The sequence below is a fragment of the Tursiops truncatus genome, chromosome 13 (assembly GCF_011762595.2).
Source record: "Tursiops truncatus isolate mTurTru1 chromosome 13, mTurTru1.mat.Y, whole genome shotgun sequence".
NCBI classification, from domain to species: domain Eukaryota; kingdom Metazoa; phylum Chordata; class Mammalia; order Artiodactyla; family Delphinidae; genus Tursiops; species Tursiops truncatus.
Genome location: NC_047046.1, coordinates 22459843 through 22485844, shown reverse-complemented (window position 1 = coordinate 22485844; position 26002 = coordinate 22459843). Strand labels below are relative to the sequence as shown.

The 26002-nt window shown below is 54.2% G+C and overlaps 1 protein-coding gene across 1 annotated transcript; it reads left to right on the top strand.

Annotated features, from left to right (window-relative positions):
- Positions 1-9: 9 nt before the first annotated feature.
- Positions 10-25711, top strand: ZMAT5 (zinc finger matrin-type 5). The gene is made up of 6 exons (XM_033837151.2): positions 10-109; positions 11249-11403; positions 16412-16474; positions 18499-18579; positions 19836-19947; positions 25308-25711. The coding sequence occupies exons 2-6, from the start codon at positions 11277-11279 to the stop codon at positions 25435-25437; spliced, it is 513 nt and encodes a 170-aa protein (XP_033693042.1). The 5' UTR covers positions 10-109; positions 11249-11276; the 3' UTR covers positions 25438-25711.
- Positions 25712-26002: the final 291 nt, after the last annotated feature.

The window sequence follows — 26002 nt, the reverse complement described above, 5'->3', positions numbered from 1 at the left end:
CTTTGATTCGCAAAGGTTTCTGGGAAGGGTGGACCGATACCCAAGGAAGGACTACAAATCCCAGCAAGCAGGAGGAGGAGCTCAGAGCCGTTGGGCCCCACGGAGCCAGGTACCTTCTTTGGCGGGACGTCGAGGGCGAGTGTCCTTACCCCCACGGGAGGCCTTGGGCTCTTCCATCTAAGTCCGCGAGCCCCGCGGCGGGCCACACTATTAAACGGAATGCGGAGTGGATAGGGGAGCGAGGCCTGGGTGCCCGGTCCCAGGCTTGTCCCCCGTCCTGTCTCTGTCAGCCCCAAGTCCAGGGCTAGAGTTGGAGCCTGTGGAACAAGTCGGGTCCTGGGGACTGAATCCCTCTGCCCAGCCTCAGGGGAAGTGGCGATTCTGCCCATGCTTCATGTTACCCTCATCCCTGGGTTTCGCAGCTGGCAATCCTGGCTTGGAAGGCAGGAAACCTAGATCCACTCATTCCTTCTTGGGAATAGAAATAGCAAGGACTTTGGAGGACTAGGGCCGTCCAGCACATGTTTTCTAAGTGCCTCTGGGCCTTGCGCTGGGGACCCAGCGGTGAACAAGTCCCTGCCTTCATGGAGCGCCCATTCTACCGTGTATGGGTAGATGGGAAGGTGCAGTAATGACAAGTAATGCTTTGAAGAGCTGAAGAAAGGTTGATTGGGGAGGGGGTGGTGGTGGTAATATTTTAGACAAGGTGGGCCCCAGGGCGACACTTAACCCTAGACCTGAGTGAATGGTAGCCGTTCAAACAGGAAAACGTTGGTGCAAAGGCCTTGAGGCTGTTCTATCCTGGGGTGTTTGAGGGGGAAAAAAGTAGAGTGGACTATGAAGTAGGCTCAGGTCAGTTCATATCTGGCCTTGTAACCCGTGGTAAAAAGTCTTAGTTTTTTCTAATTGCACTAGGAAGCCAATGAAGGGTTTTAAGCTGCGGTGTGACATGATCTAATTTACATTTTAATGTCATCATTTCTGGCTGCTCTGGAGAACAGACTGAAGAGGGGAAGTTGCTGTGGTGGGTCAATTGAGGCAGGGTGGTAATTTAGATTAGGGTGTGGATTAGAGTAGTGATCAGATTTGGGATGTATTTTTGGAGGTGGGACAAACAGAACAAGCTGACAGATGCATGTAAGGGCTTACAGGAAAGTGGACTCAAGAATGGCATCAAAGTTTTGACCTCAGCAACTTAAAATCAACAGGATGATCTTAAGTTCTGTTTGGCCACATTAAGTTTGAGCTGCCCCTTAGGCATCAAATGGAGGGGTCCAGAGGCCAATTGGGATTTGGATCTGGAGTTCAGAGGAGAGGCCTGAGCCAGAGATAAAAGTCATTGGCGTACGTGTGGCATTGAAAACCAGGGACTGGATTCAAGACCTGGATCTGCCTCTGACTTGTAAAAGCAACAGTAATGCCTTGTTTGGGGACTGGTAGGAAAAACGTGAAATGCTCTATATCCACCATGCGGTTATTTTCTATTTGCAAAGCGTCCTGGTAGCCCTTTCGGGCAGGAAGTTGTGAAGCTTCTGGGAAAGAATACTTATATCTTGCTGATAACTTCCCAGATGAGGAGTTCAGAGGAGGGAGGAATTATTTTAGGTGAGATGGGTAGGGAAGACCACAGGGAGTTAAGGTGGGACTTGTTTTATTTTTTTGCCTTTTTAGTTCATTCTCATTTTGGAGCAACAATTTTCTAAAAATCTAATTTTCTTTAGGCCATCAATTTCAACTTAGAAATTATTATTCTATACATAAATCTAGAAAAATTAGAAAAATGACCTTAACTTTCCCTTTGATTAATGTTTGAACTCAACTTGAACAAAGTAAATTCCTTTAAACATTCAGCCCTATCTTCAGCTCAGTTACATTCCCTTACACATTTAAGTCCACTTATACATTTAATATATTTGATTTTCGTTTTAAGTACTTCAGATATATAACCTAACAAGCATAATTTCCCCAGAATACTTAAACAGTTACTAGAAAATCTAATAAATTAACCTTATAAATGTAATAAATTTTAATACTTTTCAATACTTTTAACAAACTTAGTCAAATTCTGTTTTGTCAACTTGTTCTCAGTCGGGGGATTCAAAAAATACAGGCTCCATCTCTGACAAGAAATTAGGATATGGCGGGCACCCTTAGTAGCTTTCATAGCACCTCAGTGATTTTAACGTGCAGCCAGTGTTTCCAACCATTGCTGACCCCTCAACTTAGAATCACAAGTTTCATATCAATTACTGACAGATACTTTATCAATTACCTAACTACATATTTTGACTTTTATATTTTAAACTGGAATCACAGTGCTTTTCTGTTATATACTCAACATGTCAAATTCTTTTCAATGTGATACTTTTAAGCACCAGGTAGACACTGATTATTAATAATCTTAGGACAGGAACATTAGTACAATAATTGATTTAGTCTACTACCTCTGTTTTCAATTTTAAGCTTTCCTGGAGTGTGACAGGATGCTTAGCCAGTAAGAAAACACTTTTATCCACTCTAACAAATTGTGCTTAGCATTCTCATCAAGTCGGGGTTACCATTTCAGCTTACTGAGGTGGTTCATAGTCTGACCAGTTTCTGACTGGGACACAGATTTGTGGGCTGTGTCTACCCAGAGTGACTGCCTTCAGCAAAGGCTGCCTTTGGGATGCAGGGGATGAAGAGGTCAATGAACAGTGGAAGCTCAGTTCTCCAGGCTTTTATTTCTTGGGGGTACCTACTGGGGGTGGCTAGAGTCCCTGGTTAAAATGCAAATTTCTGAGCCCCTCTCCAGATCTGCTGAGCCAGAATTCCTGAGGATCTGATTCAGGAGACTTCATTTTTAATAAGCTCCTCACCAGGAGCAATGGAAAATTTTGAGGAGTTGTTTTGAGAGGGTTGATGTGATGCTGCCAAGGGTGGGCTGAACTAAGGAGGCTGGTCCAGATGTGAAGGGGTGAGACCTGACTTGGGCAGTGGTAACAGAGAGTCACATGGTATTTGGAGCCCAGACTTGGTGGTGGGGAGAGAAGGGAAAGGCAGAGGTGTTTATATGAGTCAGGGTATATGGTTCAAGAGCCTCTTTCAGACTATTTTTGCCTTTCCTATTTGGAAACTCTGGCCTTTTGGGACCTCTAACTATCTGGTGAGAAACTCTCTCCATCCTGAAGCTCCTGGAGCCCAGATTTGGGTTCAGCTGACCTTCACTGGGCCAGGTCCACTTGGAATCAGGGCTTGTCCTATCAACCATCAGCCTGGACTGAGGAAAATGTTTACGCTAGATCCCTTTCAACACCACCCCCGGCCGGTTCATCCAGGTGAACGGGGTCACTGGAACCATCCATGGCAGCCTCCTAAGGAAGAAGGAATAGGGTTTATCCCTGCCTGACAAATTTCCCACTTTTTTGAAGGGAATTTTTGGGGAAAATTTTAAAACTATACACGCCAAAAGTAGAAACTTAGAAAAACAGAAAAACACAAAATGAAAAAAAAAATCCCACACATCGTAATTTTATTCTCTAGACATAACTACAGTAAATATTTTGTGTCTTCTCCAGTCTTTGTATGTGTGTCTGTGTGTATATGTGTGTGTTGAGGTGGGAAGTTCTTTCTCCTTAAAAAAGTGGTATCATGTTGTACATACTGTTGTGACAATGAGTCATTTTTCATTTACAATATGGGATGAACATTTTGTCCCTGTAGGGAATTGTTCCCTTTGACTGATTCTTCTTTAACTGAAGTATAGTTGATGTATTACTTTGACTTGATTTTTTTTTTTTTTTTTTTTTTGCGGTATGCGGGCCTCTCACTGTTGTAGCCTCTCCCATTGTGGAGCACAGGCTCCGGACGCGCAGGCTCAGTGGCCATGGCTCACGGGCCCAGCCTCCCCGCGGCATGTGGGATCTTCCCGGACCGGGGCACGAACCCGTGTCCCCTGCATCGGCAGGCGGACTCTCAACCACTGCGCCACCAGGGAAACCCTGACTTGATTTTTAATGGCACCATTGAATAGGTTGGCTCACACCCTACTCTTGCTCCTTGCCAGTTGTGGGCTCCCTCTACCCAAAGTTATTTTTAGGGTAAAATGAGGATGGTAGGCTTTGTGCATCATCATTGAACCCCTTCCCCCTCTCTACACAGGACCCTGAGCGGTCTGCCTGGCATGTGGTGAGCAATGGATAACTGTCAGCTCTTTTTACTCTTGGACATTTGGAGTTTGGTTTCAGGACAAGCTACATTGCAGTGCTCACCTTGGTACCTAGATCTTCGAGATGATCTCTGATCATTTCCTTGGAGGAAGTCCCTGTTGGATGCAGGCGCCCCTCTTTGGGACCCCCGGCACAGAGCTTGTTACCTATGACTGTTACTGGGGGCACATCTGTCGGCTACCCATCCCCAGCACATACTCAGCTCACGTTCTCGTGAGAGCATGGACTCTGTGTCATGAAGCGTGAACCCCAGTCTGGCATAGAGGAAGTGCTCAGTGTGTTTGGCTGGTGAATGAATGACTGAAAAGGGAATCATGGAACTTTAGGGTTGTGCATATGCAAGTGGGAGGGGGGCCCTCCTTTGACTTGACTCAGGAGAGTTTTGCATTGTGGGGCACTTTGTACCTGTGGCCATCACAAATTATAAAGTGATTTAGCTTCTCCATTCATTTATTTCACTGTATTAGTTAGCTGTTGCTGCATAACAAATTACCCTAGAATTTAGTGACTTACCACAACAAACATTATCTGATACGGGAGTGGCGTAGCTGGGTGGTTCTGGCTCAGAGTCTCCCACAAGGTTGCTGTCAAGCTGTCAGCCAGGGCTGCCCTCCTCTGAAGGCTTGACTGGGGCTGGATGGTCTGCTTCCAAGCCCACTCACTTGGCTGTTAGCAGGAGGTCTCAGTTCCTTGCCATGTGGGCCTCCCTACTGGGCTGCTCACAGTATGGTAGCTGGCTTCCCCCCCAGAACAAGTGATCAGAGAAAGCGAGACACCAGGATGGAAGCCATGTTGTCTTATAACCTGATCTTGGGGGTGACATACCATCCCTCAGCTCTCTTCTCTTAGTCACAGAGACCAACCCTGATATGCTTTGGAACAGGGGACACAAAGTGCAGACACCAGGAGGTGGGGTCATTGGGTGCCACAGAGGCTGGCTGCCACGTCCACAGATGTGCATTAAGCAGCACTGGCTTGCCAGACACTCTGCCAAGCACCTAGCATGCATGATTCAATCCTCACAGTACTCCTGTGAAAAGTATTATTACCCCCGACTTCCAGATGAGGCTCAGGGGTAGGTAGTTTGACGAGAGTATCACAGCCTGCGAGTGGCAGAGTTGGGATGCAGGCCTGGGTGGATGGCTATACAGTAAGGGCTGACTTGTGTGGCCTGTGTGACTTCAGGCAAACTCCCTCCTTCTCTGTTCCTCAGTCTGTCATCTCCCCACTTAGACCAGCATTTCTCCAAGTATGGTCTGTGGACTCTGCATCAGGGCCTCCTTAGACCCTACCCCTGTCCCAGACCTGCTGAGTTAAGAAATCGCTGTGGGTGGAGTCCCCACTGCCTTATATTGCTGAGAGTGGATGATATACTTTACTTTAAGAAGTGAACACGTTTATAAAGCAGAAACTAACACACCATTGTAAAGCAATTATACTCCAATAAAGATGTTAAAAAAAAAAAAATGAACACGTGAATGAGGTCAGGATGAGAAAGCTTCGTGGTTGCTACAAAACCCTGGGACATCTGAGGGAGACCCTTAACATATCAGGGCTCCTATCAGGGGAGACATCTGGATCTTCTTGGCACTTCTGTTGGAGCTGGGTCCTGAGCAGGCAGTCTGCAGGCCACCTGCAGGGGCTGGGTCCGATGCCGCCAACTCCAGACGGCGGGCATATGTGGTGCTGGGACATTGCCATGCTCCTAGGGGGCGTGCAGTAAAGCCGTCCTCTGGCTGCGGTTTGCTGTTCACCTGGGGTCTGGTGGTGCCATAATTAGAAGAAATGACAGGTAAGCTCGAGGGCAGCATGTGGTGAGCACAAGTCCTGTATAATTACAGTATGCATCCCAGCCCCGGCCACGGCCGAGCTGTTGACTGATTTTAGCCTTGTGCCAAAGCCAGCTCTGTACCTGAGACGCACGTGATGAAAGCAACCAAGAATAGCAGTGAAGCACAGATGTCTGCCTTGAGCCAGCCTCACGGTGGAGCGGTGGGGTGGGGAGAGAATGGGTCCCGGGTCAGCCAGGCCCCAGTGTGAATGCTGGTTCCAATGTGCCTTGGCACGCCTGGTGAGGGCTCCACAGGAGGTGCACGGGGGCCCTCAGCACCACTGGCCCACCCGCAGCACTCAGGTTGATGAGAAATCTTCCTTATCAGTGTCTCTCCCGGTCGTGGCTTTGAGCAAAATAGGAGTGAGAGTTTCTGAACCTGTTTCCTCATCTGCGAAGTGGATGCCTTGATATCTACTCCGAGGGTCTGTGAGGATTAAATAAGAGAATGCCTAGCACACAGGAGTCAAATCTGATTCTCCTTTCTTCCTTCTTCCACCCCACAGCGTCTCAACTCGTTGGTCATCTTTTCCTTGAGCCTGGAGGCCTGCAGTCAGGTGCCGTGGGCTCGCCAGGTGTGGTCTAAGTCGGTAGTGGGGGCCCTGCTGGAGACAGAAGCCCTGCAGGGAGGGTGGGGGTGGCAGAGACCTGCTTTTGGGGGCCTTACATGACTCTCTTCTCGTCCCCGTCCTTGTCCCCAGATTCAGGCTTGTGGAGAAGAGGGTCGGTGAGCAAAGGGCGGGAGGCCTTGGGCTCCACAGGTGGCTCCCTCGCTTATTCCACCAGCAGTTCTGCATTTGATCCTCTCTTCCGGGTGGTGTAGTTGGACAGACAGACAGAACCCTCTGCCCTCGTAGAGCCTGTATTCTAGTGGGGAGGCAGCTCTTGTGACAGTAAATCAGTGTGTGAGACGAGCTATGGAAAACAGCAGGTGGTGAGGGGGCAGACGTGTTTGCTGCTGTGACTTTGGCTGCAATTTTAAATCAACTGGTCAGGACGCGCTGGGGGTAGGAGGGGAGTGAGCCTCCCAGGGGATGATGGCAACAGCGGTAACGGCCTCCATTCTCTGTGGTGGTAAATTCACAGCAGCGGCGGGGTCCCTGTTTTATAGCTAAGGACAGACTCTGGGAAATGAAATAACTTTCTAGTGGTGGAGCTAGAATTTGAACACAGGCCTGTGTGACCTCAGAGGGTGGTCCCACTAGCATTGCCCTCTGCCCCGTGCCCATGAGGAGCCACCCTGTCACCTGGCGAAGCTCCAGGGAGCCAGCAGATGCTGTCGCCACCGTGGACCTAGTCTCTGGGAGTGGGTGGGTGGCACTGCCTGTGTTCCTGGTGAGGGAGTCGGGCCGGATGGTCCTGTGTTCCGGACAGGACCTCGCTCACACACTGCAGAGTGCGCCAGCCTCAGAGGACGAGGATGAATCACAGCAGAGAGGGCCAGCTTAGTCAGCACCCCATGCTGGTGTCTGGGTGCCGTAGAGACGTCCGGCTGTCCCCATTCCCCTTTCCCTGACCTCCCACTCAGGGCTGCCAAGTGCAGTGGTGCAGGTTGTGCCTTGTGCAAGGACACCTGGCTACGAGGTGAGGCAGAGTGAAATACACTCTGCTTGCCAAGTTGTGTGTCTGGCCCGGTGCTGTGTCTGTCCAGAGGATTCTGCAGCCGCATCTTTTGCTAATGTGCGCCAGGGCACTGGAGCAGGAGGGAGTTGGGTCAGGAGCTCTAGAACTTCACACCTGGACGATGCCTGGGTGAGGTCACCCTGCTGGAGGCCAGCTCCTAACCAGGGACAGGGCCTCTGCCTCCATGGGGTCAGGCCTGTGAAGGAGGCAGGAAGTGCTGGCCCCTCTAAAGCCGCTCTGCTCCCTTGACACCGTTCCTGGGCATTGGGGGCTCTGCAGAGCTGCTGTGCAGGCAGAGGTCTTAGCCTGCCAACGGGGCTGAGGTTCAGTCCCACCCCTGCCTTGTGCTGTGTGCTTTGGACAACTCAGTTCCCTTTACTGGCCTCCCTTGCCTCATCTGTAATATGGAATAGCTGACCACAGAGGTCACTTGGGCACTGATATCCTGTTCCTTGTTCTGAGTCTCAGTTTTCTGAAATACAGGCTTTTGGAGGCTAATAATAATGATGGTGATGATGGCCAATGTTTCTGGAGGGCCTCCTGTGGGCCAGGCTCTGTGCTAAGTGACACACGTGTGTGTGTGTGCCCTTAGAGATCACCTGGTCTAGCTGTCTGCGTCCCACTTCACATGTGGGGAAACCGAGGCCTAGAGAGGGCAAGTGACAGAGCCACATCCTCACCTGGCAGAGCTGGGACTAGACACAAAGTCCATTGACCCGTCCTGGATGGCTGAGCACTTCCCCTGTGCCAGATGAGGGGTGACCAGGGTGGGCAGAGGGAGGCATGGGTGGGCAGCGCTGCCACGATGGCCCTCAGCTGAGGCTGGTGTGCCCCCCATGGTTTGTTTATGTGAGAGAGAGGGGAAAACACAAATACACACGCTCACACAGGCACACACAGCCCAGCCCCGAGGGGCTCATCATTTGAATCGGTGTTGCTGGGCAGGTTGGGAGAGGGGCATGTGATCTTCATTTCCTGGTGGTTTGGTTGGAGACCTGCTTTGCCCTTCCTGGATGTGTGATCTGGGGCACCTCACAGCACCTCTCTGGGCCTCAGTTTCCTCAATCGTAAATGAGGTTGTAATACATACCTCTTGGGGTTTAAAGGGGCCACATGGTCCTGGGGGTGTAGTGAGTAAAGGAAAGCTGTCATCAGTATGATTTGTTAGGAGGCAACTTTCATAAGTGATTAGGAGTGTGGGCTCTAGAGCCATCCTGCCTGTGTCCTAAGCCCAGCTCGGCTGCTTTCTAGCAGCGTGATCTTGGCTAAGTCACTTCACTTCTTGGAGCCTCAGTTCCCTCATCTGAAACCTCACAGGTTGTCCTGAGGATTAAGTGAGATGATGGATTATAAAGCTTTTAGCCCAGTGCTGGCACATAGTAGGTGCTTAGTGCATCAAATATTACATAACATTTATTGTACACTTGCTTAATGCCAGACATTATTAGTGTCATTTGTATTGCTGTTACTCTTTTATTAATAATTCATTTGGATTCAAACTTCTGTGTGCTGCTCCCTAAGCAATCAGCCAACCCGTTGGACCCACCGCCCCATATTCCTACAGTGAAAGTAGAGGCCTGGAGAGGTCCAAGGTCACACAGCTGGCTTCCCAGTGCCCTGTGTGGTTTTGCCTAGCTAAGTCTGCCGCAGAGCCACTGTTCCTTATCAGTCTCCTGGAGGAACGCCCCTCCCACTGGCCCTCCCGTCCCTTCCCCTTTATGCTCCAGAGCCAGTGGCTCCTCTGAGCTTCAGCCTTCATGAATGGCTTAGTTAAGCACTCGGCCGTTAAACGTTCATCTCTTACAATTTCAGTCCAATTCCTATAAGTTTATTGGCAAGACGGGGTGTATTAGAGCTGCCAAATTTAATATATCAAGTCCGCGTGTCTGGGATGCGGTTTCTCAGCAGTAATGGGAGAAGAGAGGTTTTATACGTTTTCATTTTGAATGACTGTTCGTGATCCCATTACAGCCCTTGACTTAATGGCTGTTGTCTCTGCCGCAGGAGCGGCTTCCTCCATCCCTCGCCTGGCTGCCTGGACTGTCCAGGGGCTTATTTGTCTCTGTGTCTCTCCCCGTTCTCTTCTTCCCAACATGTATTCCCCCATCTCTCTGCCCTGTGGGTCAGGTCTCAGCTTTAACTTTACTAGCCAGATTCTGAGAGTCTGGGGCTTTTGCCGCTGGCCTGGGCTGCTACCTCGTGACCTTGGGGAAGTCACTTTTCTTCCTCCTCTTGGCCTCAGGAACCTGCTCTGGGAAATGAGGGGTCAGACTATAGGACCTGAAAGGTGAGAGGCTATTCTGGGCTCAGCCTTTGCAGATCCCACCTGGTGGCCCTGAGTGAACCCATTTGTCCTCTGGTCTTGTGACACCAAACGGGGACCCAAGGGCTGGCCTTGAGTCATGGCTGCAGATCTCCTGGGTCAGGAGTGGCAGCTGTGGTCACCAGGACTGAGGGGTCTTAAGTATCTGAAGACCCTGAAACGTTCTCATTTCCCTCTGTGATTGCCACCTAAGTGTTTAGCTGGTCTCCTTGCGAAGCTGTGTGCATTTCTCCCTGAGCCCTCTGGCTTCTCTAAGCCTTAAGCTGGCTGTGGAAGGGAGGACACCAGCAGCGGGATTTTAGGGCACCGGGGTTTGCCTTCTGCTTACCAGCTGTGTGACCTTGGGCAAATCGCTTCCTCTCTGTGAACCCCAGTTGTCCCATAAGGAAAATGGGAATTAACTCATTGTTGAATAACAAATATTTGGTTGCCTACTCTGTACCGTGCACCACTTTGGGGGCTGGGGCTTTGTAAATTTTATGTAGAAAATAAAGTGTGAGTGTCCTAAAAACAACAACAACAACAAAAACACAAAAATATGCCAGCCCACATGGATTTATATTCCTGTTGAAGGAAAGAAAAATATAATAAACATAACAAGTAACTTATTACTTCAAAGGTGATAAAAGTGAAGCAGGGAATGGGGAAAGCTAAGTGGAGGGTTCTGCAATTTTAAATAAAGTGGTCATGGGAGATTACTGAGAAGGTAGTATTTGCGCAAAGATCGAAGGAGTCAAGTGAGCAAGCGGGGCAGGTATGCGGGGGGAGCATCCCGGCAGAGGGAACAGCAGGTGCAAACAGCGGGAGGTGGGCGTGTGCCTGGCGTGTGCCTGGCACGTGTGAGGAGCAGAGAGGGGGTGCTGTGCGGCCAGCATGGAGGAACAGGAGAGGGGACGTCAGAGGTGGTGGGGGGTGCTGTCCAGAGTGGGTGAGGTGGTGGTTCTCCAGCCTGGCTGCAGACAAGAATTCCCTGGGGCGCATTAAAACATGCTGATGCCCAGGCTTCACCCACTGTGTTTCCGCTTTAACCGACCTGGGGTGGAAGCTGGGTGTCAGAACTGTTAAAAGACCCCTCTGGAATGAGGCCTCTCAGGCCATAAGCATCTGCCCGGGTAGCCCCTCATGGGCTGTTGCGGAGTTCATACGAGCTGGTGTGGGTAAGTAGAGCCTTCCTGACGTGGCGCAGGCCTGGCCCCCGGGCGTGCTCAGGCAGGGTGGTGGCATTTCCTCTGTGCTCTGACCCAGCGCCCTGCGACTTCCCAGGCAGCAGCAGCACCTGGCGGGGGTGACCATGGGGAAGCGTTACTTCTGCGACTACTGCGACCGCTCCTTCCAGGACAACCTCCACAACCGCAAGAAGCACCTGAACGGGCTGCAGCACCTCAAGGCCAAGAAGCTCTGGTACGACATGTTCCGAGGTGGGTGTTGCCGGCCTGGCGGCCGGGCTGATGAAGCCCTATTCTCCAGTCTTTCTTATCATCAGACAGGGAAACGCTGCGGGCCAGCTGGGCTCTTTGAGGAGCAAAAGAGAGGAGGCCTGGGTTGCTGGCCCCTGGGGCAGATGGGCCCTCAGAAGGGCAGGTGGAAGGCGAGCTCCTTTCCCTGCAATCCTGACTGAGGGCTCCGTTCTCTGACGCCTTACCAGGCTCTGGGGACACTGTGGCCATGAACAAGGCCTCTCTAAGGAGCTAATGTCTGGGCCCACAGCTGAAAGGTAGGGAAAAGCCAGTGCTCCATCCTGGGTAGAGGGCAAAGCGCCAGCTGCTCTCGGAGCCAAAGAGAGGATGAGAAGGAGCATGGTAGGGACCAAGGCTGGCCACAGGGCCGGGGCCAGATCGTGCAGGCCTGCAGAGGCCACGGTAAGGGGGATGGGCAGAGGGCAGCCTTTGAAGGGCTGTGGGCAATAGCCACCACGACCGGAGCTACGTTTGATGGCGATGGCCGACTGCTGCCTGAGCAGGGGGCGCAGTAAATGGCTGTCGAATGACTGAGCTGCTTCTGGGAAAGGCTTATGAGGCAAAGGAATTAAGGCCATAAGCACCTGGCACAGGGCCTGGCACCTAGGAGCATTGGCTGGAGGGGAGCTGCTGCTGCTCTGCTGTCTTTAGCCACACTGAGCCATAGTGAGAGAGGCGCCAGGAGCTGGACAAATGGAGGGGGACTGTGGCAGTGGGGTGGGGTGACCAGGAGCTCCTGGAATGAGCCGGGGCAGGGCCGGTGCTCCATGAGCTGGGGAGCAGGATTCCAGGACAGGGCCCAGAGGCTGGAAGGAAGGAGCTGAGTCCCAGCAGCTCAGAAGGGGAGACAGAGAGTTCCCTGGTCTGTGACTCAGATTCAGATCACTCACATTTTATTGAGTGCCTGCTGTATGCCAGGTGCCTTCCATGGTCTGTCATTTGCTTTTCTCAGTAACTCTGTAAGGCAGCAGATCTAAACCCTTTGAGTTAGGATCACCTAGAGACCTTAAAATAAAAAACACTGATCCCCTGACCCCCATCCCCAGAGGCAGGTTTGGGTGAGGGAGGGTGGCCAAGCCACTCAGCAGACCAGGCGTGGCTATGGTTGCAAGGGGCTGGGAGTGGGGGCAGAGGGGAATTCAGGGGCGGAGGGGTCTCCCAGGTGCCTCAGAGGCCTCTGAACCTGGTGTCAGGCAGAGGCTCCCTGTACCCCAAATCCAGTAGGGGCTGCGATCTGGTGTGGTGCTAGGCCTCAAGGTTATCCTGGTGTTTGTTCCTAGTCCCAGACTTTCAGCCAAGAACCCTGGCCCCGTGGGTACAGGTTGATTGGAAGAGGGCTATAGAAAAGATGAAACAGTGGGTGCCACGAGCCCCTTCTCAGGGTTCCCAGCATTCGCTCACATCCCCAGCCATATCCAGTCCTTAAAACAGCACTTCGAGGGAAGCTGGGCAGGCCAGGGAGCCCCACTTACAGGTGGTGACTTAGAAATCCAGAGCAGTGCATCACCTCACCCTGGTCCCCAAGCTGACATATGAGCTCTTTCCCCTTCCTTGGGAGGCTTCCCCAGGGCTCCAGCTCACCTGCACAACCACACAGCACAGTCTCTGCAAGGGCATAGGGTACCCTGCCTCAGCTAGGACTCGAGACCTGCTCTGCTCCCGGCTTCATGGCCTTGAACAAGTCCCTTAACCCTCAGAGGGCTGATGATCCATCTGCCTTGGTCAGGACAGGCATGGGCCCTGGAGCTGGGCTGCCTGATGTCAGTCCCAACGTATCTGCCTTGGTCAGGACAGGCATGGGCCCTGGAGCCGGGCTGCCTGATGTCAGTCCCAACGTATCTGCCTTGGTCAGGACAGGCATGGGCCCTGGAGCCGGGCTGCCTGATGTCAGTCCCAACGTATCTGCCTTGGTCAGGACAGGCATGGGCCCTGGAGCTGGGCTGCCTGATGTCAGTGCCAACGTATCTGCCTTGGTCAGGACAGGCATGGGCCCTGGAGCTGGGCTGCCTGATGTCAGTCCCAACATGTCACTCACTAGCACTGTAGCCCTAACTTTGCCATGTGTAAAACAGCTGTAATAGCCATACCCCCCCTCCCAGGATGTGACGGGGCTCAGTAATCTCCTGATGACTGTATGGCACGTAAGGACTTACTAAGTAAGAACGATGCTTATGGGTCCACAAAAGGATTGGCCTTGTACCCTTTATCTCATGGCTCATGCATTCGGCCAACACTTGGTGAGCGCTTAGCGTGTCCTTGGCTCCCAGAGAGGCTCTGAAGACTTAAAGGTGAATAAAACAGGGCCCCTCTCCTGTGTAACCTCACACCCCATTACAACAGTGTGTTCTGGGTGGAACCCCTGTCCCACCCAGGCCTCCAAGCCCTGCTGACCTGTCCCTCCAAGCTCCAGCCACACTGACCACCACAAGTACTGTCCCCTCTGCAGGCATGGCTTTCCTGCTGTCCTCCCCACCCCAGACAGTCCTCCAGGACGCCCTCTCCAACTCCTGGGCCAGGTCAGGTCATTTGGCTGCGTGCTGGCTGTTTACCCCGTTTATATCCACATGGATTAGTGTGACTATTGGAGTGGAAGGAAGGACCAGGTCTGACTTGTTCTCCACTAAATCCTCATCCTGGCGCAGCGCCTGGCACACAGGACGTGCTCAGTAAATGTTTGTTAGATGAATATCTCAATGAACAAGCAAACAAACCCAGGGCAGCAGGGCAGCTGTTGATTTGGGGAGCTGAAGCGAGAAGGACCAATAGGGTCAGATCATGAGGAGCCTTGAATGCCAGGCGGAGGAGCAGGGCCTGTGGCTAGGGGTTCTCAATCCTGGGTGCACTTCAGAATCACTAAGGAGCTTTTAGCAATTCTCATGCCCTCCCCTTAGATGAATTACAACAGAACATGAGAAAGATGGGCTTGGGCTGTGTATACTTTAAAAGCTGCCTAGTGATTCGCCATGTGGCTGGAGTTGAGAACCACCAGCCAGATGCTGGGCAGCCTGGAACTCTTCTCCCATACTGAGTTACCCCACCAGGGCCCCTTGTCTAAGACTCAGACTCAGCCCCATTTCCAGTTTAGCTGTCCTACCCCAGTGGGGCCCTGGGCAATGTCCACACGCCCTCCACCAGCCCTCCTCCCCAGGGAAAGCCTCTGGCACCAGCTGGGTGGGCTGAGTCTGACAAGTCCAGTGCTGACCCTCTCCCCACGCTGCTGGCCCACCCACGCTCCTGCAGGCCGCCCCGGGAGTAAGTCCTCTGATAGCTAACTCTCGACCCCAGCAGGCCAGCCCTGAGGAAGTGAGGAGCCTCCCTCAGAGTCGGCTACTCACCAGCCACCAGGAAATCAGCAACCACACAGGAAAGGGTGGGGGCTTGAGATGCACAGGCCAGGGTTCAGACCTGGCACTGCCACTTCTTATGTGTGTGCCCCCTTTCCCTGTGTGAACCTCAGTTTTTCCGTCTGCAAAATGGGGATGTTCATGTAAATGGTGGGTTTATGAGGAGGAAATGGAGTCAGAACTGCTCCTGTTTGTTGAGCAGCCACTCCAGAGGCTCTCAGCCCTGGCTGCACATTAGCATCACCCGGGGACCATGATGCTGAAGCCGTTCCCAGCCCCACTTTCCCACAATTCTAATGTGGGACCTCCTCTGCCCTGTGCTCTCTCCATCCGTTATCTTATTAAATGTTGACAGCAGCCCTACCAGGTGAGAATTTTCCTCCCATTTTACATATGGGGAAACTGAGACTTAGAGTTCATCTACCAGTCAGGGCTCGTTAATGAGGAGCCCACCTAACCCCTCACTCCATTTGGACGTGGCCTGGAGAGTATTCGATTGGAAATGCTTGTTACCTGCTCCAGCTGGAAAGTCTGACTTGAGGGCTAAGTAGGAATTTAGTGGTGAGGTCTCCATCTTGGAGTAACCAGCAGAGATGTGTTTGACTTCCGAATAAATTTAGGAAAGAAACAAGAAAGTGTAACAGAAAATCTAAACAAAGAAGAGCAGAGGACCCAGAGGGCTCTTAGAGTGAAGGTCAGAAACACCAGGGGAACTATTTTGACTCGGTGACTTTGGAATCCAGTGAAAAGCAATAGCTAACACCATGAAATGAAGCATAGAAGTCAGAAGTCAGGTGGGATAAGGCTTTCAACAGCCATTAGACTTCTGAGGTGGAGGTCATGGTGACATTTGGTGGATGTGGTCCTGTGTACCTGGACTCAGTAGCCCATGGTCTTTCCTTTACCCCAGCAGCCTCTAGAAAAGGCAGCAGATGGACGGGGAAAGTGCACAGCTCAGACCTGGCCTCTCCTTCCTCCAGGGCGACATGAGGGCCTCTGAGTCAGGGCACCTTCCTCACTTGTCTCACTCACTTACAGATTTTGACTGATTGATTCCTTGCCCACCAAGGAGCATACAAGATTTAAACTGTACCTATATGATGAAAGTAAAAGTAGGAAAAATCGGAGGAAACGGGGGTTAAGGTTCATATCCAGAAAGATTGCCAGGAAGTCCTGTTGAGGCCAGTGGCTAGTGTGAGAGGGGAACAGAGGGAGGTGGGGTACAGCCTTGGCCATGGAGCGATGCCTGGGCCCTGGGGTTTACTGGTGGGCTTTTTAGGTTTTTATTTTGAAATAATTAGAGAGTCTCAGGAAGTTGCAAAGACAGTACAGAGAAGTCTTCTTCTGGTACCAAGACTTCAAAAAAAAACACTTCCCAATATGATCTACTGTGCAAAGTTGAGAGTCTCTGACCTCAAACCTGGCCCTGGCCTTTGGCTGGGTCTAGGTGGGGTGGGTGGGGCTGAGGTCACCTGAAGCTCGGATCCCTCTGCCCAGCATCCCTACCTGTGGTCATCCCCTCTTACACTCCTCCGTGGATGAGGACCTCTTTCCTTCCCTGATCTCAGTGGTAGGAAGTGCCTGTGTGCAGCTAAAGTCTGAACCCAGATCCTCTCTCCTCGCAGATGCAGCTGCCATCTTGCTGGATGAGCAGAACAAGCGGCCCTGCAGGAAGTTTCTACTGACAGGTAAAGTGTTCTACTCCGTTCAGGTCCCCCTAGGGACCAGCGTGCCCTGTCTGGTCTGCTTGGACTTCTGCACAGCCTCCCCCCACCCTCCCGCCTGAGCCCGCTTTGTGGCCTTGGTGTGTCAGCTGACTTGACACAGTCAACAGGGGCCTTGCCAGGGGTTGTGCCTTATGACATCCAGGGCTTGGTCCTCAGCTCTTCAGACCTAGAATGTGATTTTATCAGCTTACCCAGAACAAGCAAGGGCTGGGAGATTGCAAGTAAATCCAGGAGATACTAATAGGTGTAATAGACTGGCTGATTAAGTTAGCCTGGGAGCCTGACCTCCACTGTGCCCGACCTCCACTGTGCCCTCCCTCCCAGCAGGCAGGGCTGGAGACAGGAACAGGCCTGACAATGCCGAGAAGCTTCAGGGTTAGAACAAAGGACGCTGGGTGTTGATTTCACTGCTCAGTACGCAGCTAATAAAGATGCATATAGTTCAAAGAGACAAAAACCTCAGTAAGTGAAGGAGCCAAAGGCAGATGAAAATAAGGGTAGGAAAAATAAGACAAGGCCAGAAGAATGCTTAGTCTCCTCCATGCTTGCCTTGAGGTCCTGTATACTCTAAGGGTTTGGCCTTGAGTTTCCTAGCAGCCAAGGCAAAGAGGAAAGCCATGATGATTAACATGGTGTAAAAGGGAGCTTAGCACCAAGGAGAGGTACTGCTGTTGGCCTAGGAGAGCGGGGTGAATGGCTGTGCTCCCCTCAGGAGACCATGCTGCCCCTAGAATGGGCACCAGGCCTGCGAATCAGGGGCTGCCGTTCCCCATGGGCTGCACCTTGATGTGAACACGCTGCTGGTAGGCAAGGCTGTCTTAGGACACCTCTAGTCTCCTATTATTATGACTTTTTAAATTTATTTATTTATTTATTTTTGGCTGCTTTGGGTCTTTGTTGCTGTGTGCGGGCTTTCTCTAGTTGCGGCGAGCAGGGGCTACTCTTTCATTGTGGTGCGCAGGCTTCTCACTGCAGTGGCTTCTCTTGTTGCGGAGCACAGAGAGGCTCGCGGGCTTCAGTAGTTGTGGCACACGGGCTCTAGAGCACAGGCTCAGTAGTTGTGGTGCACGGGATTAGTTGCTCTGCGGCATGTGGGATCTTCCCAGACCAGGGCTTGAACCCATGTCCCCTGCGTTGGCAGGCGGATTCTTAACCACTGCACCACCAGGGAAGCCCTATTTTTTTTAATAATTTTTATTGGAGTGTAGTTGATTTACAGTGTTGTGTTAGTCCAGGTGTACAGCAAAGTGAATCAGTTACACATATACATATATCCACTCTTTTTTTTTTTTTTTTTAGATTCTTTTCCCATATAGGCCATTACAGAGTATTGAGTAGAGTTCCCTGTGCTATACAGCAGGTTCTTATTAGTTACCTATTTTATATATAGTAGTGTGGATATGTCAGTCCCAATCTCCCAATTTATCCCTCCTCCCCCTAGTCTCCTGTTATTTTGAGAAACATTTTGGTCTCCCCAGTTGAGATTTGGAAAGCCAGCCTGGACTTTGGTACCTCCTTGACAAAGCTGCCATTAAAGCCTTTCTGGGGCACAGTCCAGCTACTTGTGCTCTCCTCCCCCCCCACCCCCTGCCATGGGCAGGGGGCACCAAGGCGGGGGTGTGAGGAAGCAGAACCCTCTCAGGGACCCACCCATAGTTAGTCGGGGCTACGGGCCAGGGCAAGGGGAGGTAACAGGAGACAAGCCTGCAGAGGCTTATGGAACCCAATCATGAAAGGCTTCAGTGGACTTTGGTCCCCGGCCAGGGAAGGGCTGTGAGCAGGGCCTAGTGGACCAGACAGGCCATGCTGGCTGCTCTTATGGCTGGGCCAGAGAGAGTCCAGCTTCTTCCTCAGGGCTGGAGTTGCTACTCCTTAGTCCCTAACACCCTGCCCCTAAAACTCTGGTGGCCCCTCATCAGGCTGCCCTTCAGCTCAATGGTAGGAGTCCATCCCGGGCAGCAAGTGACTCTCTCCTCCTGTTGCAGGCCAGTGCGACTTTGGCTCCAACTGCAGATTTTCCCACATGTCAGAGCGAGACCTGCAGGACCTGAGTATGCAGGTGGAGGGTGCGTTTCACTGGGACCCTGGGCTGGGCAGGGGTGGGTGCTGGGGGGATGTAGGGGAATGCTGCCCTGTGTCTCCCCCCTTCCCCCTCTTCTGTGGCTGCCATGTGGGGTAGGCTGAGGGCTATCCAGGGCATCAGGAACTGCTTTCAAACCACCCCAGGCATGAGTGGGGAAGGAGCCAGGGAGCTCCCATCCATGTGCCTGGCTGGGTTTAAAGTGACACGCATGGCTTCCTGTCCAGGAGTCCCGAGGGTGTGCCTCAGCCCCACCTGGGCCCTGCTAGCCTGGCATTCATTCATGTACACCCACCCTCCCTTCCTCAATCAGGCAACGTGTTTGGAGCCCCTATTCGGCCCCTGGCAGATCCCCCACTGCGCTCTGGGGACAAGGGGATAAAGAGAGCACCTTCCCTGCCCTCAGGATGCTCAGGCCTGGGGACTACAGGGAAGGGCAAGTTCAGCTTCCCTCTGGAAACTGGCATGTCTGCCTTTGGGAAATTCACTTCGTACTGCTCCAATTAGAGATAAGGAAATTCCCACTTAGATGGTCTTTATCGATCTTCGCATGCAGCCCCTCACTGAATGGATGGAGAAACTGAGCCTCATGTGAGCCCCCATCCAGTGCGGCTCCTCTGTCCACGTGGCCTCGGGCAGCCAGCGAGCGTCTGGGGTGGCCTGACCTTCACCCTCATCCACCAATAGGCCTCACTCCCCTCCGACCAGTCAGACCCTGTGGGCAGTGCCCTGCCCTGGGGATCTGATGACAGTGTAGCAGCAGCCCTGCCACAAACACAGGTTTCTAGGAGCTTTCCCAGGGTGGAAGTGAGGCCTTATGGGCCAGGCCAGCGAGTCCTGGTGACAGCTGTATCTCCAGCTCTTCCAGCCATGGTCTCTCAGAGCCTTTGGCTCGTGGTGGGAGAGCGCAGGCTTTGCCCTGTTCTGCAGCCCACACTGCCTCCCTGACCCCAGGTTTGGACCCCTCCTGAGGACCAGGCTCTCAACTGTCCTGTGTCCAACTCCAAAAAGCTTGGGAGGCAGCCAGTGTTTTGCCTTCACTTCATGGGGAAGCAGAGTGAGGCCCAGAGGGGCTACCTGGGGAGGTGGCTGCAGGATGGGGACAGGCCAGAGGACCTGCTCCTGGCCTCCCAGCCCGTGCCTACCCCCCCGCCTCTGGAAGGTTCCAGCTGCTTTGTGAGAGTGTGGGGTTCAGATGGGGGTGAGTATGCCCTTCAGTTGCCTGTCTCTCTATCCCCACAGAGGAGAGGTGGGCCAGGGAGTGGCCACTAGACGTCACCGAGCTCCCTGAGGTCCACGTGGAGGACTGGCTGGAGAAGAGAGCCCAGCAGCTGAGCTCGGCCCCAAGCAGCAGGTACAGGCCCTGTGGGTCCACTTCTCCCATGCCCTCCAGTTGCAAGACCCCAGCCAGCTTGCCCTTGTCTCTACGAACTTCCCAGGGACCAGACACAGGTGCCCCGAAAGGACTCCTCAGGTGGGGGCCACATCGGGAGCTCTTGGGTCCCCAAGCCCTGGCCAGAGGCTGAAGGGCACTTGCCTGAAGGTTCCTGGCCTAGGCCTCATCCCCCTGCCTTAGTGGAATCTGCAGTGGCTGAAGGGGGCAGGTGGCCAAGCCAGCTTGACTCCACATTACCAAGTCCATTGCCAGAGGGAGAGGCCTGACTGTGGTTACTGAGGCCCCAGAAAGCCAGTCACCGCACTGTCCCCTCTAGGCCCTGCCAGATAGGCATGGTTGCTCCGACCCTGCAGAAGGGGAAGTGAGGCTCATGGGATGATGTGACTTGTCCAAGGGCACACAGCTCGGAGCAGGCACAGCTGGGATTGCACAGGCATGTGACAGGCTCTTTGTCATTGTCCCACTGCCTCCTCGAGGAGGGGGCTGGGGTGGGGCTGGCCCAGCTGCTGCCTGGGCCCAGCACTCAGGACGCTCATAAGTGGACAGGGTGCGCTTTACCCCTTGTACGGGGAGCACCCTGGGTCAGGAGCCCACAGGTGTGTGCTGTGTGCCGTCCCAGGTTCTCCTCTTCAAGGTCACAGCCAAGACCAAAGCCAGGGCTCCTGGGGTCTTCTACCAGGTATTGAAAGAGAGAGAAGGGAGGAAAAGGGCTAAAGGATGTGCCTGTGACCTGCCTGACTTGGTAAAGTCACCCCGTGCTGGGCTGCCTCCTTTCCTGTCCTGCACTGGGACCCGGTGGCCTCATGGGACAGCAGCCTGGCTGGGACAGTCTGTGGGAGAGGTGAGGCTTCCCTTGAGGCTCCGCCAGGAGATGAGGGCCAAGCTTCTTGCCTTCTCCGTGCCTCAGTGAGGAGAGCTTGTTAAGCTATTTTAAAATTAACTTTAATTGTTTTTAAATCTGTGCCCAGTTTGTCCTCCGACCTTGAAAATATATAGTACAGTCATGACTCCTGTGTTGGAATGTGACATCCCTTCCGTCTGGTCCTGTCAGAAGTGGTTGTGATCTTGGTAGTGTGGGCACCTCCCTCGGGACTGGTCCAGGGACCCATGTCCTGCACCCCAGCTCGGGGCTGAGGCCACTCAGAGAACTCTGGGGGCTTCCCCGCTCCCCCACTCCCTGGACCCAGCTGCCTCCCTGCTCCGCCACCATGGTTCCTCTGCTGGGAGTGAGCCCCAGAGGCCTGGGCACCCCCTGGGCTTGTGCCGAGGGCTCAGGGAGACCCTGTGGCTGGGCTGAGGGGGCGTGGGGGTGGGTAGAGATGGGTGCCCTGAAGTCCCTTCCTAGGGATAGATGTGTCCCTGTGCTCTCTAAGGCAGCGTGCCTGTGACCATGAGACTCAGAGGACTAGGGCACAAGATGGAGAAACTGAGGCTGAATGACAGGCCCAGAGTCGCAGGAAGAGTGGTGACCACGTGATAATCAGGTGTGTTGGTGCTGTGGTGTGCCCGGCACTCAGCCCCGGCCTTTAGGGGGGTTGGTGCCCCCGGTTTGTAGCTGAGGAATCTCTTCCCCTCCAGGAGGTTGTGACTGCCTTGGTCACACACCTACTACCCTTAGCAGCACTCAGCTGTCACTTGAGAGAGAGCTTAGGTCCCTGCCCTGGCTTTGGACCCTGGGCCACTTCTGTTACCAGGTCTAGGGCTGGCCAAGGGCCAGTGCAGTGGTTGGCCACTGCAGCCGGAAGTCTGCAGTGGTAGTGGCAGTAGCCGGCTGCTGGGATGGCAGTGACTGGAATAGAGCTTGCCGCTGGGGACCACCCTAGGCTGAACCCTATCCCCTGGGCTCCTCTCCCGCTGACCACCCAACCTGGCCCCTTCCAGGGGACCTGCTTTTCCACTTGTTCTCTGTGCCTTTGCACAAGTCCACCTGCCTCCTGAGGGCTTGGGGCCAAAATGAATTACTCTCTGGGCAGAGCAGGCCAGTCCAGCCTTGAGAAAAGGAGGTTGTTAGGAGGGAGGTGACCATTTATCATTGCTTTTGCCATCACAGCCTCGGTCTTCCTCAGCCCTCTCCCCTCAGGTTGGTCTCATGAAAAATGATACCCACCCCCTGCAGCCCACAGGCTTTGGGCTCTGCCCTTGCGTCCCTGGCCCCCACTCCGCGGGGTCAGGGGGGTGGATTGCAGCCAGGAGGCTGCCTCTCTCTGTTCCCTGAGTCTACCATCAAGGCAGCCCTGTGGCAACAGTGCCCTCTCTGCCCTTCACCCACCCTGGCTCTCCTAGACGTCACGGCAGCCCTTCCTGGTCTCCTACCTGCCTCTGCTCCTCCAGTCCATCCTCCACACAACAGCCCCAACCAGCTTCTAGAACACTCCCTGGCCCCGGCCCTGCTGAAACCCTCCTGGGCTTCCTCCCCGTCGGGGGGACCCGGACTCCACAGCCCAGTTTGCAGGGCCCCGGAGAACTTCCCTGCCGCCTCCACGGCCCTTGAGGGTCACCTTCTCACCTCTCCCATCTGGCCTCTTTGTCAGTCCCGCCGGACGCCTGGCAGCTGGTTAGGTGTGGTGGGGCGTTTCTGATTTGCGGGCACCTTGTGCACACTATTTCCTCTGCCTGGAACTGCCCCACCACCACCATGTCTGCCTGGCAAAGTCAGACTCATCCTTCAGGCTTTAGCTGAGACATCTCCCCTTTCTCCCCTTCCACCCCCGGGCCTCCCGCTCACGGCCCTGAGCTCACACTGTCATCAGCCTGGTGCAGACCCAGGACATGTTGGCTGCATGAGAGAGCATTTGGGGGAGCAGGGTCCCGGCCTGCAGGACTATTCCTGAGTATTAGTGCCGTGGGCGCCTCGTGGGGACGGGTCTGGTGGCCCCTCTTCCTCTCTGGGTGTCTGTGTCCTCCCCCCAGGACACAGGGCAGAGATGGCTGCCTGGCCCACCTGGGGCCACCCAGACCCGAGGGCTCTGACCTCACAGGCTGAGCGGAGCCCTCAAGGTGAGCCAGGCTAACCATCCTTGTAAAGGGGAGATGGAGGCTCAATGGGGCCCCAGCCTGGTGCATTGTCCCACCCCTCACCCCCCCACCCACCCCCACCCCCCCACACCCCCCCCCCGTGCCCCAGCAGACCGACCCTGAGGCACCTGCTGGGAGCAGACAGTAGGGGGAGGGAGGGGCCAGCCTCAGGTGAGCAGGCTGATCCCTGCGAGGCCAGTGCTCGCCCCTGCTTTCCACTGTTGTTGTGACTTTATCCGTCTTAATCTTCCCCTTTGCACCCCTCTCAGGGCTGGTGCTACTGTTCTGGCCCAGGTGCCTCCCTAAGACTCTCTCCTTCTAATTAGGACCATAGCTGGGGACAGGTGAAAGAGAGCTGCCCTGTCCCTGTGACGGGGCAGACAGGCCAAGAGAGAAGCCACGAGCACAGTCCTACGCACCTGTGTCCCCGTCTGCTCCGTGCAGACTGGAGGGGTGTGCTCCAAGGCCTCAGGGCCCGCATGTCTGAGGCCCGGGGAACGCACCCTTCTCCTGGCGGGAGGCCTCAGCTGCCCGGGAGTCTGACCCGTGTCCTAGAGGAAGGGCCTGAGGCTCACAAGAAGGGGCTCCCCGATGGATCACACCCTCTCAGGAGAACTGCGGTCACCCCAGCCCCACGGGGAGCCGGGGCTTGGCTGGCAGCTGGGGCTCTCCCTTCCAGCAACTGCGGAGCCTCCTCCATTCCCACCCTTCTCTGCGCCTGGTGGAGTTTATAAAATCTCCCCGGCACCATAAATCATGCTGGGAGCCGCTTTCTGTGCTTTCCAGTGGGCAGCAGGCTGCCGAGCAGGGATTCCCCTGTCCTCGCGCCACGGGAGGCCCCAGAGGCTGCACCGGGGCTGCCTGAAGCCCTTGCTCTGGGTCCGACAGCAGGTCAGGCCCAGGAGGGGTGGCTGGTTGAGGCTTCAAACCTCTCAGTGGGCCTGGGACGCTCCCGTCCTGCAGAGGCCTGGCCACTGGGCCCCTGAGCCTGCCAGGGCCTCACCTTCACTGAAAGTGGGACCTGGGGGTGGGCTGGGCTGGGCTGGGCTGGGGGCAGAAGCATGAGGGGCCAACATCTGGGGCCCACGTGTAGGTGGCATTCCGGCCTCTCATCCCCCATTCTAGACTGTGTCGCTTGGGCCCGTGACTGATTCCATGCACCTCAGTTGCCTCATCTATAAAGTGGGGTTCAGTAAGGATTCTTGAGGTTCCTCTCGGCTGTGCTGTCTGGCCCAGAGTAGTATCCAGGCGGTAATAGCGCTCAGCATGGCTGTTTGTCATCAGCAAGCATTCACTGGGTGGCTCCCTGTGCCAGGCCCGGCTCTGGGCACTGCGGGAGCAGATGGACGCCACCCCATCCCCTGGTCTCTCCCCCTTGGAGAGCTCCAGTCCTACAGGGGTGACATGAGCTCCCAAGTGAGTTCAAGGTAGCCTGAGGGGCAGAGCAGCCCTGGAGTGGCAGTCTGAGTGGGGGTCGAGTCCAGAAGGATCGGAATGTGGAGCAGTTGGTGGGGAGGCTGCCTGTGCGCCTCAGCGGCTCCCTTAGGACAGGGCCACCCCGGGCTGAGCACACAGGGTGGGTGCTTCAGATAGGCCCCGGGCCTTAGGAGGTGGCTCCTGGGGCGGTGGACCTTAAGGGGAAGGGGAGTAAGTAGCATGAGAAATAAGGCTTTTAAAAAATTTTTAGACAATATTTTTTTCTCATTTCAAAGGCTTGCGTGCTTGAAAAACTTTCTTGAAAAGTATAAAGAAGTAAAAAAAAATCACCCATAATTGCACCGCTCAGATAGAACCACTGTTAACATTTTGCTGTGTCTTCCAGGTTTTTTTTTATGCATTTATATATGCTATATATCTTTAAACAAAAATAGCATCATGCTATATACATTATTTTATAAGCTGCTTTTTCTCCCTACTCACACAGTATTATACATCATGACACCTTTCCTCGTCAGTGCATATAAGTTTGCCTTAATTCTCACGCAGGCTGCATAGCATTCTCTGCTGTGGACGTGCATATATATTTAATTAGTCCCCCAGAGGTGGACACTTAGGTTATTTCCATTTCTTATAGCTCAGTCTCTGCCCACAGCCCCCCTATTTCCTTGCGCTCAATCCTAGAGGTGAGGTGGCTGGCTCAAAGGGTCTGCGTGTTTCTGAGACTCTGCCTTCCAGAAAGGTGATACAGGCAGCTGCCCCTGCCCACAGCTGGGGTGGTGGGGAGGGTGAGCTGGAGGGGGTTGCCCCCGCCTGGGCCTGAGCTGTGCTCCACACTAATTCTCTGTTCTTTTCTTTCCCTCTAGGGCTGAACCCATCAGAGCCACCGTCTTCCAGTACCCGGTGGGCTGGCCACCAGTCCAGGAGCTTCCTCCATCCCTGCGGGCACCCCCGCCTGGGGGCTGGCCCCTGCAGCCCAGCGTCCAGTGGGGCTGAGTCCCTTATCCCTGCCTAGTCAGCCCTCCAATCAGCCACAATAAAGATAAGGGCTTGTACGGGGGACACCCAGGCCCCCTCCTGCTGCACCCCATGGAGCATCTGAAACTAAAGACCGGGCCTGGCCTGGCCTCTCTGAGGCCTAAGTGTCCTCCTCAACCAGGTGCAGCCCTGGTCCTGGCTCTGAGCCAGGCAGCTCCACCACCCCCACCCCAACGGGACATCTTGAGAAGACTTCCTTCCAGATGTTTATAAAGAAAGTCTGTCACCACCATCGTGCGGCTGCTCTTGCCCCTTGCCTGGCGCCCTCAGCTCCGTGCTCTGGCCCTGGGTCAGATGATGGGCAGGGCTGGAGTGAGGTGAGGTCCTCTCCAGGGTGACCGGTGCTTGCTGCCCTTCTCCCTTGGGAGCCGGCAGAGGCTCAGCACAGCCGGGCAGGGGGCAGCCAGCGTGGCTGTGACTCGCCCAGGCGCGCAGTAGCCCCAGATCTGGGGAGGAGAGCTGAGGACTCAGTCTGCCGTCCTGGCCCCACATCAGCCCGTGCTGAGCTGCTGCCCAACCGTGA